The 14,018-nt window shown below is 34.1% G+C and overlaps 1 protein-coding gene across 6 annotated transcripts in view; it reads right to left on the bottom strand.

Moving 5' to 3' along the window:
- Window positions 1–14,018, bottom strand: part of ATP2C1 (ATPase secretory pathway Ca2+ transporting 1) — a 171,828-nt gene that overhangs the window by 75,297 nt on the left and 82,513 nt on the right. For all 6 annotated transcript variants that reach the window (XM_041734119.1, XM_041734118.1, XM_041734117.1 and 3 more), the window contains 4 exons: window positions 13,633–13,722; window positions 11,559–11,594; window positions 8,009–8,070; window positions 3,813–3,921 (listed from right to left, as the gene is read on the bottom strand). In XM_041734119.1, coding sequence (XP_041590053.1) covers window positions 3,813–3,921; window positions 8,009–8,070; window positions 11,559–11,594; window positions 13,633–13,722 — 297 coding nt within the window. The remainder of the gene's footprint in view (window positions 1–3,812; window positions 3,922–8,008; window positions 8,071–11,558; window positions 11,595–13,632; window positions 13,723–14,018) is intronic.

The following is a 14,018-nucleotide window of genomic DNA, read 5'->3' as shown; positions in this document are numbered from 1 at the left end:
TGTCCGCCTGCTACAGACTGAATTTTGTCCCAGTAAAATTCATGTTGAAGCTTTACTCTCCAATGTGGATGATAATTATCTTGGGAGGTAATCAGGGTCAGATGAACTCGTGTGGGTGAGGCCCTTGTAATGGGATTAGTGGCTTTATAAGAAGTAGAAGAAGAGAGAGCAATCACTCTCTCAATCGACCCAGTTTATGGTATCTAATCACAGCAGCCAGACCTAACTTAAGACACAGCCTACTAAGAGATAATACTAAATAAAAGTTGCATAGCAGCCATATTACTGAACTTGCAGACAAGATGCAACTGAATGCCCAGGCAAATTTTATAGTCAAAATCTGAACCTTCAAAATTTATGACAGGAACCCTAGAGTGGCAGCATGACTATGCTAGAGTGCAACCTTGATAGACCACACCACCCACAAGAAGAGAACGATACAGTGGAAGTCCAAACACTTCCTTTTTCTAAAGTGAAATCCACACACTTTGTTTTGAGAAATCAGTAATATCTCAAAGGCATGTGAGTTTTTGGCTTCCTTTAAATCTTAATGAAGAGCTTATTTCATACAAGAACATCAAATGACCAGCTAGCCTTAAAATCATCCAAAGATCACCATAGCCAAATTCAGCAAATAAAACTCCAATAAGCCAACCTAATTCCAGAAGCTAGTAGCCTCTGTGTCCAGAAGAGAAATTTACCTTAATAGCCCTATTATGTCATAAGTTAGTATGTTTAAATCTAGAAGCAGCACAAAGGTTCAAATCTTTTAGAAAAGTTATCTTAATCTACTACAAAAGTTGTTGTAAAAGCCTGCTTGAGGTACCAAGGTGACAGGTAAAATGAACAGAACAAGAAGTGATAGAGGGAACCAAAGATGTTCAACTATATAAGTAAACATGGATTAACTAGAAGAAAATCAACCTAACTTTAGCACTGTCAAATAAAACACATGCTTGGAATATTACTCAGCAATTAGAAACAACAAATATGGGATCCCTGGGTGGTGCAGCGGTTTGGCGCCTGCCTTTGGCCCAGGGCGCGATCCTGGAGACCCGGGATCGAATCCCACATCGGGTTCCCGGTGCATGGAGCCTGCTTCTCCCTCTGCCTATGTCTCTGCCTCTCTCTCTCTCTATCATAAATAAATAAATAAATAAATAAATAAATAAATAAATAAATAAAATAAATAAAATTAAAAAAAAAAAGAAAGAAACAACAAATACCCACCATTTGCTTCAACGTGGATGGAACTGGAGGGTATTATGCTGAGTGAAATAAGTCAATCGGAGAAGGACAAACAGTGTATGTTCTCATTCATTTGGGGAATATGAATAATAGTGAAAGGGAATATAAAGGAAGGGAAAAGAAATGTTGGGAAATATCAGGAAGGGAGACAGAAGATAAAGACTCCAAAAAAAAAATAAAAAAATAAAAAATAAAAAAATAAAGACTCCTAACTCGGGAAAACGAACTAGGGGTGGTGGAAGGGGAGGAGGGCGGGTGTTGGAGGGGAATGGGTGACGGGCACTGAGGTGGACACTTGACGGGATGAGCACTGGGTGTTTTTCTGTATGTTGGTAAATTGAACACCAATAAAAATTAATTAAAAAAAATAAATAAAACACATGCTAATGAAAGTGTATAAAAAATTAATGGCAGGAGGAAAACAGTAACAACCCATCACTCCACAAAGTACATGCTTTCAATTTTTACACATCAAGCTTTAAAAGGTCAAAAATTCCCTTACTGAACTCACAGTAAGTCTTTAAAGTATATTTGCTAAGTGGAGAAGATATATACTAGTCCAGAGCTCTACCTTTTTCTCAGTTGCACATGAACTTTGAAATAATTCTTAGATTAACCCTTATTTAAATGAAAACTCTAAAATACTTTACCAAGTCAAATGGTGTTTTAAAGTTTTTTTTTTTTTAAGATTTTAATTATTTATTCATGAGAGAGACAGAGAGGCAGAGACATAGGCAGAGGAAGAAGCAGGCTTCCCACAGGGAGCCCGATGCAGGACTCAATCCCAGGACCCTCAGATCACACCAAGCAAAAGGTAGACACTCAACCACTGAGCCACCCAGGCATCCCTGTTTTAAAGTTTCTATGTCATTATACTGCTCAAAATGTTCAAATAAAGGGAAACACCATCTACTTACTACCCCAATGAGGAGGTCTGCTTCTAAACTGAAAGAGAAGCACTCCAGAATAAATGATGACATAAACTCCAAGAATTCAAATTAGGGCCCTCTGAGGAAAGGGAAGATAATTTATATCAAGTGACAGGCCAACCAAAAGTCTAAAGAATGATAATCCAAGGTCGTGTCATAAACCAAGTATTAGGAATAGAAGGAAGGGAGAAGAAATGAGTAAAAACAGATGTAACATAAAAAGATAAAGGCAGAAAGTGATAAAGCAAAATAAACAATATTCCCAACACTTGTTATATTATCAATTATTTCCACTCACCAATTAAAGCAATCGGGTATCTTCCTAAGAAGAAATTTTAAATATTTGGAAAAAAGGCCATTGCTTCAGGATTAAATGAAGTCTGTTATTACAGTTCAGAAAGGTTCTTGAAGCTTTCTATAACCTCTGAATACTTTCTATGTCCCAAAATCTGAATGTTCTCAAAGACTGACAGCTCTATAGGTGTTAATGAATAGCCTGTTAATTCCAAAAGTAGATGCGACTGGCATGCTAAACTAGATGCCTAACTCCATTTTCTAGCCTGTCAATCTATTCTATACACCGTGACCAGATTAAGGGCAAGATCATTTGCCAGCTGCATATGACCTTTAAAGCAAATTCCTAACCAGTAAAATCTGAAGTAGAGCTTTGTATCCAAGGCCTCCTTGAATCTGATTCCATCATATATTTTCTACCCTTAACATATTCTATCTACCCCAGTGCTATACACTGGGACATTCACAGGGATCTGAATACTGCTGCTTCGTGGTCTTCCGCATCTCTGTCCAGTACTACCTTTCTATTCTCACTATCAAAGCCACGTTGTTGTCTGAAGCATTTTCTGATTTTCACTGAAATCAGAGGTAATTGCCCCTTTCTCTAAGTTTTTACACTCCATTCTTTGTACTTCTCTTAGTCACTTACCAGACTGTATCTTATTTTATTGTGAGTGATTTACATACACAAATAGTGTGCTCCCTGATCACAAGAACTCATTACATCATCTTTGTGTCTTCCGCAAGACCTAACACACATTTCCATAAAGATAGGCTGATTCACTAATGTATACCTCAAAAGACTCTGTGGTAAAGATAAATATATTTTAAGAAAACAAAACACGTTTACTACATGGCACTTTTTAAACAAAGAGTCCAAATCAGCTATGCATTCTTAAAATTACTAACATCTATTCTTTAGTCTACATCCAAGTATTCTCATTTCTCACAAAAAGATCACCAAATGCGATGGTCTCAATATTTGCATCCCCCACTCAACTTTATATATTGAAATCCGAAGTCTCAAACATGAGGTATTAGCAGGTATGACTTTTCAGATGTGCTTAGGTAAAGAGGATAGAGCTCTCACAAACAGGATTAGTGTTCTTGTAAGAGACCTCAAAGAGGGCTCCCCAGCCCCTTCCACCATGTGAGGACAGAGAGAAGGCACAGCTATGAACCCGAAAAGAGGGCCCTCACTAGAACGCAACTGGGCTGGACCGTTGATCTTGGATTCCCCAGCCTCCAGAACTACGCAAAATACTCTTCTGTTGTTTATAAGCGACCCAAGCTATGGTACATTGTTAAAGCAGCCCAAAGAGATTGACACACCAAACTTACCTCAAATAAGCGTAAATCAGCAGGAACTCTGTCTCCAACAGAAAGGTAAACTGTATCACCTGGAACCAAGTCTCGAGCTAGTGTATGTTCCAATTTTCCTTCACGTACACTGTAACATGAAACAGAAACAACTATGGCTGAAAAAGTAAGACACATCACTTATTTTTAAAAATTATTTCTAGTGGGCTTGCCTGAGGAAAAATATGTTGTAGTATTATAATCACTTCAAAGAAGCTAAGTCAAATATAAGAAACTAAGCAAATAATTATTTTCCTATTCTTGGTAATTAAGATGTTCAGATGACAAAAAGGGCATTGGAAAAAATGACCAGTTAAGTTGTAGCTCTCTTCTTCTTCATCTGGGTCTGTTTGATTGTGCATCACTATAACCCCAACAGTGCTTAACACAGTCACACACACACACACACACACACACACACGCAAGCACACAAAAAAAACCTGTTAAATAAATCCGTGTCTCAAGAATCGCAAAATCAGTACTTTAAAGTTTTAATATTACAACTTCCTACATTGAACAGAACATGACTTTTTCACGTCAGCCTAATGATTTCTACCATATGTTTGGACAGATCTGGTATCACCATTTGTTACTACTGGTACTATTCACACTCAATTTCTATTTTTAAGACTGCAAATCCATTTTCATTTATCTCCATGTATTTTTTTATTTGCTCTTTGAATTCTATTGTATGTGTGCTCTTTCCAAATTTTTCTTGTGATGGATTTCCAGTTTCATACCACTGCAGTCAGAAAAGATGCACAATCTAATTTCAATCTTTATGAATTTCTTGAGACTTGTTTTGTGGCCTAATATGTGATCTATTCTGAAGAATGTTCCATGTGCACTTGAAAAGAATATGTAATCCATGGTTTTTGGATAGACTGCTCTGAATATTATGTTAGGTAAATTTCAATTAATTTGTCATTCAAAGCACTGTTTCCTTGCTGATTTTTCTAAAAAAAAAAAACAAACAAACAAACAAAAAGAAAAAAAAACAAGAAGAAGAAGAAAGAAAATCAACGGTCCAAAATCTTTGGGACACAGAAAAAAATCGTTCTAAGAGGGAAGTTTACAGCAATACAGGCCTACTTCAAGAAACAAGAAAAATCTCAAGTAAACCTTATACTTAGAGCTAGAAAACAGAGAATAAAGTCAAAGCCAGTAGAAAAAAGAAAATAATAAAGATTAAAACAGAAATAAAATAGAGACTAAAAAAACAATAGATCAATAAAGCCAGGAGCCAGTTCTTTGAGAAGATCAACAAAATTGACAAACCTTTAGCCAGACTCCTCAAGGAGAGGATGCAAATAAATAAAATCAGAAAGGATGTAGGAAAAATAACTACTGATATCACAGAAACACAAAGGATTATAAAAGATTATTACAACAAATTATATGTCAACAAATTGGACAACTTTGAATAAATAGATAAATTCCTAAAAATATATAACCTTCCAAGACTGAATCAGGAAGAAGGAAAATTAAAAAGACCAACTCCTAGCAATGCAATTGAATCAGTAGTCAAAAAATTCCCAATAAAAGTCCAAGACAAGATGGATTCACAGGTGAATTTTACCAAACATTTAAAGAAGAGTTAATACTTATTCTTCTCAAACAATTCCAAAAAGTAGAAGACATTGGAAAGTTTCAAAATTCATTACATGATGCCAGCATTACCCTGACATCAAAACCAGATTAACACACTACAAAAAACAAAAACTACAACCCAATATCTCTGATGAGCACAAATGTAAAAATCCTCAACAGAATATAAGCAAACAAAATTCAACAACATATTAAAAACATCATTCACCACAATCAAATGGCATTTATTCCAGGAATGCAAGGGTGATTCAATATTTCCAAATTAATCAGCATGATGCATCACATTTACAAAAGAAAGGATAAAAACTGTATGATCATCTCAACAGATGCAGAAAAAGCATTTAACAAAGTACAACATCCATTCATGACAAAAACGCAACAATTAAGTTTAGAGGGAACATACATCAACATAATAAAAGTCTTCTATGAGAAACCCACAACTAACATCATACTCAATGGTGAAAAACAGACTTTTCCTCTAATATCAAGAACAAGGCAAGGATGTCCACTTTTCACCACTTTTATTCAACACAGTATTTAGAAGCCTTGCCACAGCAATCAGACAAGAAAAAATAAATAAATAAAAGGCGTCCAATTGCTAAGGAGGAAATAAAACTGTCACTATTCACAGGTGACATGTTACTATATATAGAAAAACCCAGGCAGCCCCAGTGGCTCAGCGGTTTAGCACTGCCTTCAGACCAGGGCCTGATTCTGGAGACCCGGGATCAAGTCCCACATCAGGCTCCCTGCATGGAACCTGTTTCTCCCTCTGCCTGTGTCTCTGCCTCTCTCCCTCTCTCTCTGTCCCTCATGAGTAAATAAATAAAACCTTAAAAAAAAAAAAAAAAAAAAGAAAGAAAAGAAAAACCCTACAGATTCCACCTAAAAACTGCTGGAACCAACAGTGATTTCAGTAAAGACACTGGATACAAAATTAATATACAGAAATCTGCTGCGTTTCTATGCAATAATAATGAAGGAGAAAGAGAAATTAAAAAAAAACAATCCCATTTACAATTGTACCAAAAAGAATAAAATACCCAGGAATATATTTATCCACAGGTGAAAGATTTATACTCTAAAAACTTTAAAACACTGATGAAAGAAATTGAATATGATACAAATGGGAAGACAGACACAGAGATCAACAGAACAGAATAGAGAGCCCAGAAATAAATCCACACTTAAATGGTCAATTAACCTACAACAAAAGAGGCAAGAATATACAATGGGGAAAAGACAGTCTCTTCAATATACGGTGTTGGGAAAACTGGAAAGCTACATGCAAAAGAATAACTGGACCACTTTCTTACACCACAGAAAAATAACTCAAAATGGATTAAGGACCAAAATATAAGACCCAAAACTATAAAACAACTAGAAGAAAACACAGGTTGTAATTTCTTTGACATCACCACAGAAACATTCTTCCTTCTTCAGGCAAGGGAAACAAAAGCAAAAATTAACTATTAGGGCTAAACAAAAATAAAAAGCTTGTATACAGCAAAGGAAACCATTAAAAAAAATAGCAACCTACTTAATGGAGAAGATATTTGCAAATAATATACCCAATAAGGGGTTAATATCCAAAATTTATAAAGAATTCCTACAACTCGACACTAAAAAAAATAAATAAATAAAAATAAAATAATAATCTGATTAAAGATAGGCAGAGGACATGAATAGACAGTTTTCCAAAGAAGATGCACAGATGGCCAACAGACATGAAAACATGCTCAACATCACTAATCACCAGGGAATGCAAATCAAAACCACAATAAGATCACTTTACAACCATCAGAATTTTTACAATCAAAAATACTAGAAACAAGTGTTGGTGAGGATGTGGAGAGGAAGGAATCTTCATACACTGATGGTGGGAATACAAACTGGGGGAGCCAATGTGCAAAAACAGTATGGACATTTCTCAAAAAATTAAAAATAGAGTATGATCCAGTAACTGGTAAAAATATCATATAATCCAGTAATTCCACTACTAGGTATTTACCTAAAGAAAATGAAACCACTAATTCAAAAAGATATATGCACCCCTATGTTTACTGCAGCATTATTTGCAATAGGAGAAGATATGGAAGCAACCCAAATGTGCATCCATAGATAACTAGATAAAAGAGATGTGGTGTACACACACACACAGAGGAATATACTCAGCCATAAAAAAGAATGAGATTTCACCATTTGCAATAACATAGATGGATCTAGAGGGTATAATGCTAAGTGAAATTAAGACAGAAGAAGACAAATACCATATAATTTCACTCACATATGAAATTTAAGAAGCAAAACAAATGAACAATGAAAAAAGTGACAAATGAAAAAACAGACTCTTAAAAACTGAGAACAAGCTGGTGGCTGCCAGAAGATGGGAAGGGGTATGGGTGAAAGAGATAAAAGCAATTAAGAGTACACTTACAGTGATGAGTACTGAGTAATATATAAAACTGCTGAATCATTTATTATACACTTGAAATGAATATAACACTGTATGCTAATTATACTTCAATTTTTAAAAAAGTAGAAATTCATATCAGAAACAAGGATCATACCAATGGCATTCTGGTGGCATAAGTTTACTCAGTTCTTCAAGAGATTTTTCTGAACGATATTCCTATTTTTAAAAAAAGAATATAATATTAAGAGAAAACATTTATAAAAAATGCAAATATGTATGTTCCTATGTACATATTCCATGTTAGACTTAAATATTAATCTCATTTTTATTTTTATTTCTTTAATCTCATTTATTTTTTTTTTAATCTCATTTTAAAAAGAACTTCCCCCAGTTTTTATCTTTTCCTTTAGTTGCACTTATATTTCTAACACATAAAACGTTATCCCTTATTAAAAATAACGCTAAATTATAGTGACCAAACAATTCTGACAATTAAATATTCCCAATTATATATGTTAATATTCAATGTGAAACCTAAGGTCAGTTTATTTATAAGAAAATGAAGAACACTCATTAGAGTGTCCAAAGAATATATAATCTTCAGTCATTTAAAGTTAAATTTATTGAGCCTCATGATTAAGATAATTTTACTTTCAGTGTTTCATGACCAAAGAAGTCAAAGACAATTAACTACAAGCAACATCTGCTTTGAGGATTAAGCACAGGCTAACCACAAAGGTTTGTGGGGTAAGTTTACTTGGAACATGTTAAATAAGAAGTCAGTTGTGGCTGGCACTACTTTGACAGACACCTTTCCCATCACCCTGAATTATCCGGAAGGGGACATTCTCAGGAGCCCTAAGTCTGAGATGCTCCAGTCTTTCTCTATGCATATAATCAAAGCTGAAAGTCAGAAACATCTTTAACTTCACCATACTATCTAATCCATGTTTCCATGGGCAGTCTTGCTTCACACATTACTGCTATTTTTGTCTCATGTCTGCACTAAACGCACCAATCTTTTAATCTAAGTTTTATTTTTTTAACTTTTTTTAAAGATTTTATTTATTCATGAGATAGAAAGAGAAGCAGAGACAAAGAAAGAGAAGCAGGCTCCATGCAAGAAGCCCGATGTTAGACTCGATCATGGAACTCTGGGATCCGTCGGAGTCTGCCCAAAGGCAGATGCTCAACTGCTGAGCCACCCAGGCATCCCTTAATCTAAGTTTTAAAAAGGAGAAGGGTGAGTAGTGGGAGTAAAAGCTGAGGAGTGTTTTGAAATGACTGCAGCGCTAGTACTATTCAAAGTTTCACATCCATCACAAACTTTTTCAAATAGCAAATTCAAAGCTGTATAAGAATAACTTAGAATTAAATCAGTACTTACTTAGGCAAGAGGCACAAATGTGAAAGTAAGGTAAATCTATAATATGAAAATTCTAAGACACCTCTCCCCCAACCATACAAGAGTATTAAAGAATTTGGAAGTTTTACCCAAAAATTCCATTGAAGGTTAGAAAACACTCACCAATTCTAGATCCTAGTATTACCTCCCTCTTCAAATGTCTTAAGGCTTTCCTCCCTACAACTACAGAGATAACTTCTGTATCAAAATGACCATTTAACATAACATTAAAAACCTGGCAGCCATCTCTCATGAACACTTAAAGTTATATCTACAGTTTATTGTAAGGTGATATCAATGTATGACTATATAAAACAATTAGCTATATTCTTGGCTGTGAGGGTATACAATGGGGTAAGAAACAGAGATTTGAAAGAGACAGGGAAAAAAGGGTACACATAAATATAAAAATAAACAAGTGTTCTCCTCCTAAAACCGAGATTAAAAACACAAATACTAAATAAAATACGGCATTGATAATTTCAGAGTTTTGGTAGTTTTCTGACAAAACACTATAAGTTGAAGCAGCAGCACAGGATCCTTTTACAGAGGGTTTTTAATTGCAGTTTATAGAATATTTTGTTGGTTTCAAGGCACATTTGGGTAAAAGGCTCATATATATATAAGAAACCAGACATAACAATCTGAAACTGGGCTTTTCATAAATGTTCTGATTCCTTCTGGGGTTTTCCATCAAATGAACCCCTCATAGAGATATTTAGCAGATGGTTTCTGCCATTGCATTCACAGTGTATAACATGCAATCTTTATGGAAAATTCCACACTATGTTAAAAATCGCAATTTTGTGCGTTTTTTTTTGGGGGGGGGGTAGGGGCTCTCTATGTACCAACAGAATGAGCAAAGGTCCTCATATCTGTAGTGATAATGCTGTAGGAATCCCTCTGAAGAAAGTCACTCCATATTTCTTAAGCATTATTAAAGATGCAAGAGGGTTCCCAGTTACTGGTTGAGTGGATGGTACAACCCACATGTCTGAATGAAGAACAGCCTTGAATATGACCAGCCTGGAAGGATCTCTGCTGGACTAACTAGTTCCACCTACCCCAGGGCAACTTTTGTCTGTTCTAAGAAAGAAGATTCCCTGGAAACAGAATCCCTGAAGTCTATTGATGGAGCTCACAAACTTACTGTAGATAATGTGATTACAACTGCCTTTTTTACAGTGGGTTACTGTAAAACTAATAACTTACTAAATTAGAGATTGCCACAGAAAGCCTGGATAATGACAGAAATAATAACCACAGATGTAAAAATAACCACAATCACTTAAAATATAGTCTTAAGATTAAAAACAACATGAACTTGAATGTCATACATTACATTATTCCCCTAACTAGAATAAACTTTTCTAAGATTTTTTGAGTCATCTCTACACTCAATGTGGGGCTCAAACTCCCAACCCCGAGATCCAGAATCACATGCTCCACCAACTTAGCCAGCCAGATGCCCCATTCCTTCTATTCTTATTAACTATGCTTTAAAATTGTTAATAAAATGAGACCTGCCAACACTATTCTAAAATATGAAGTTATCAAACATTATATAAACATAAAACTAAGCCTATGTTTTCATATATGCCTATACTTGCAATAAAAATCCTGACATTATCTCAACATTATACACATTTCATTTTTAAAAGGGGTTCCTCAGGGGCAGCCCGAGTGGCTCAGCGGTTTAGCACCTGCCTTCAGTCCAGGGTGTGATCCTGGAGACTCGGGGATCGAGTCCCACATGGGGCTCCCTGCATGGAGTCTGCTTCTCCCTCTGCCTGTGTCTCTGTCTGTCTCTCTCTCTGTGTCTCTCATGAATAAATTTTAAAAATTACAAAAAAAAAGAGGGTTCCTCATTGTATGTTTTATTTACTGTTTGAATGCCTATGCTGAATTCAAAGTTTAATACAGGTCAGAACATTCTTTATGTCTAGGAAATGAGGAATTTAAACCTAGCCCAATTTTTTAATTAAATAAAGGTTTTAAACTTGTTGCTGGATTTTATTTATTGTGCTTTTTGTCTTAATCTCCTTCAGTTACCTTTAACTTCATCAAATAAAAAAACATTTTCTTCATTCTACTTTCTAAATCAAAACAGTCAAATTAGTTCCACAAAGTTCCCTAGAGAGTTGAGTTTCTGAAGTCATTTCAAAAACAATGAATGAATTGTTCTGACCAATATTACCATCCTCCAATAACCACAGATTTTATCATAAGACACCCTAGTTTTTTTAAGCAATTAACTAAAATACCATTTTCATACTGAAAAAATAGGCTACCTACTCACCTGAACAAAGGCAACCGTGACGACGATAAGTATTGCCTAAACCAAACAAAGAAACAACTTTTTAAATCAGACATTGTAACTTCAGAAATAACTGTTAATAGTGTTTTATTTTTCTATCTGCAGTCTCCAGATACCAGACACTAAGCACTGATATCTACTGGGAAAGAAATCACAACTTTGCCTTTGGGGAAAAACTGACAGCTGACTGTGATTTGCCTCCCCTAGGGCAGCTTCTCAAATTTGATCTCAAGATACCTCTTTGCTCTTACAAACTAAGGACCAGCTTTTCTGTGGGTTTTAATCTATTGATATTTATCATAATTACTTTTTAAATTGCTCAGTTTTAATTTCTCCTTATTAATTCATCTAAAAAGTAGTAAAACCATTACATGTTAATATATACAACATTTTTATGGGAAATACACCTTTCAAATAAAAAAGTTTTTGAGAAAAATACCAAGTGTTTTCAATTATTCTATCTTTAATATCTGCCTTTAAAGACATTAATACAAAGCTAGATTCTCACATTAGCTTCTGCATTCACAATCTAAGATCTTATGTTGATTAGGCTGAAGTATACAAAGAAAACCTAATCTCATACAGATATTGTTGGAAAAGGAAGTATTTTAAAAGCTTTTTCAGATGACTGTGATATCCTTCTTAGCTACTACACCAAAATTAGACAAGTATAGTTACTTAATTTGCAATGTAGAATCTAAATTGTATCAATGAACTTTTAATTTATTATAGAAAATCCATTAACCTATTTTCACTTTGAATGGATCTTTGATCACTGAAAACACTGTAACATCTTGCACTGGTCACTTAGAAAACACTGATTTACTTGGTTACTCAAATCTTTCAAGTGTTAACACATTTTATAATAGTAAAAAAAAATCATATTCATTGAAATCACTACTGATCTCATTAGAATAAAGTCTTAAATACTGGGAAAGTATTTAGCACATGGTAATTAATAAAAATTTTGCAAAATTCTAAGTATCACTTGAAAGCCTGAATTTTATCACAGGCAATAAGTGCTATTTGTTTTCCTTGAAGTGATAGGTTCATTTCATTCACTTCCTTAAAAAAATATGCCATTTATCCAAGTCTTAACCAAGTCTATCATTCCTTCTTTTTAATAAAAGCCTAGTTCAGCTCACCAAAACTGCCCTTCCCTGAAACGACCACTGTACCTCAAGATACATAAATCCTTTATGCATATTTCTCATTTTATTATACAGAATATTCAAAAGACATGTACTCAACTTCCAAAATTTAATGAAATTAATTTTTACTGCTTTATGAAAAACACTTCTAAGAGAAACAAGGAAGAAAACAATGACCACTAGTACAGCTTGGTGCCATTATTTTGACTTGAGTCAATACTGTTTTACCTGCCATTGCTTTTGCACCACAGATACAAATATCTATAGCAAAAATAATGTTTTAATATTACAAAAATAGATTTGACCTTACAGTCTCCCTGAAACAGTTTCAGAGACACCACGGAGTCTACAAGCAAGAGTTCAAAAACCAAATTAAGCTCTATCTATATTAATTTCTACTGTGTTCTTAAGAATAAACATTTGTTTTAATCAACGCTTATACTTGCTATAAACTTTTATACTATAAGAAAACAGAGGATAAGAAAACAAAGGAAACTTAGGAAACTTTCAATGAAAGCTAGAACAGCTTAGCCAGAAGAAATAAAATGTTACATAGTAAATAGTGTTCAATTGTTAAGTAATATTTTTACTTTCATAATCATCAGGCTTAGTTCACAATTAGTCAAAACATTCTCAATTAGAAAGGAAATTACATTTTAACCAGAAATTTATTATAAAATATTTCATATCTGTAAAATTATAAGGTTATCAAATAATTCTCATGAATGCCAATCACAGACCCTTGAACATTACTGGAGATTACTGCAACAAAATGCAGAATTTGGATATTAACAAAAAACCTGAAGAAATGTTAAGGTATTTCTCATTTGACTTCCCAAAATAAAAGCCAACCCTAATTTTAAATGATTATCCAATAATTTTAAAATATACATATTTTTTCTTACCACAGTGATACTGACAGCATCATCAAACTGATGCATTAAAACACTGATGACTGCAGAGGCCAGAAGCAGCATAATAAGGGGATTTTTAAACTGAAAGTGAAAACAAACAGCAATTCAACAGTTTTGTATGAATGGTAGTTATGTTCCATCACAACAAAAACTTAATAAACTACTGAAGCACAGCTAGAAAACTATGAGTCTACATTTGAATGAGATTTTATGTCTCTTCAATTAACAAAAAATTTATACTTAACTACATTTAAAAGTCACCACTTAACAGTTCCTTTTCAGAAAAAAAAGAAAATTAAATATCAATACTTGAAACTAAGAACCTACCAATTCCTTATGATACATGTGTATTTTCAGTACAATAATTTAATAAATAG

Source organism: Vulpes lagopus, chromosome 19 (assembly GCF_018345385.1).
Source record: "Vulpes lagopus strain Blue_001 chromosome 19, ASM1834538v1, whole genome shotgun sequence".
NCBI classification, from domain to species: domain Eukaryota; kingdom Metazoa; phylum Chordata; class Mammalia; order Carnivora; family Canidae; genus Vulpes; species Vulpes lagopus.
The sequence above is the reverse complement of the archived record's forward strand: the minus strand, read 5'-3'. Positions and strand labels throughout refer to the sequence as shown.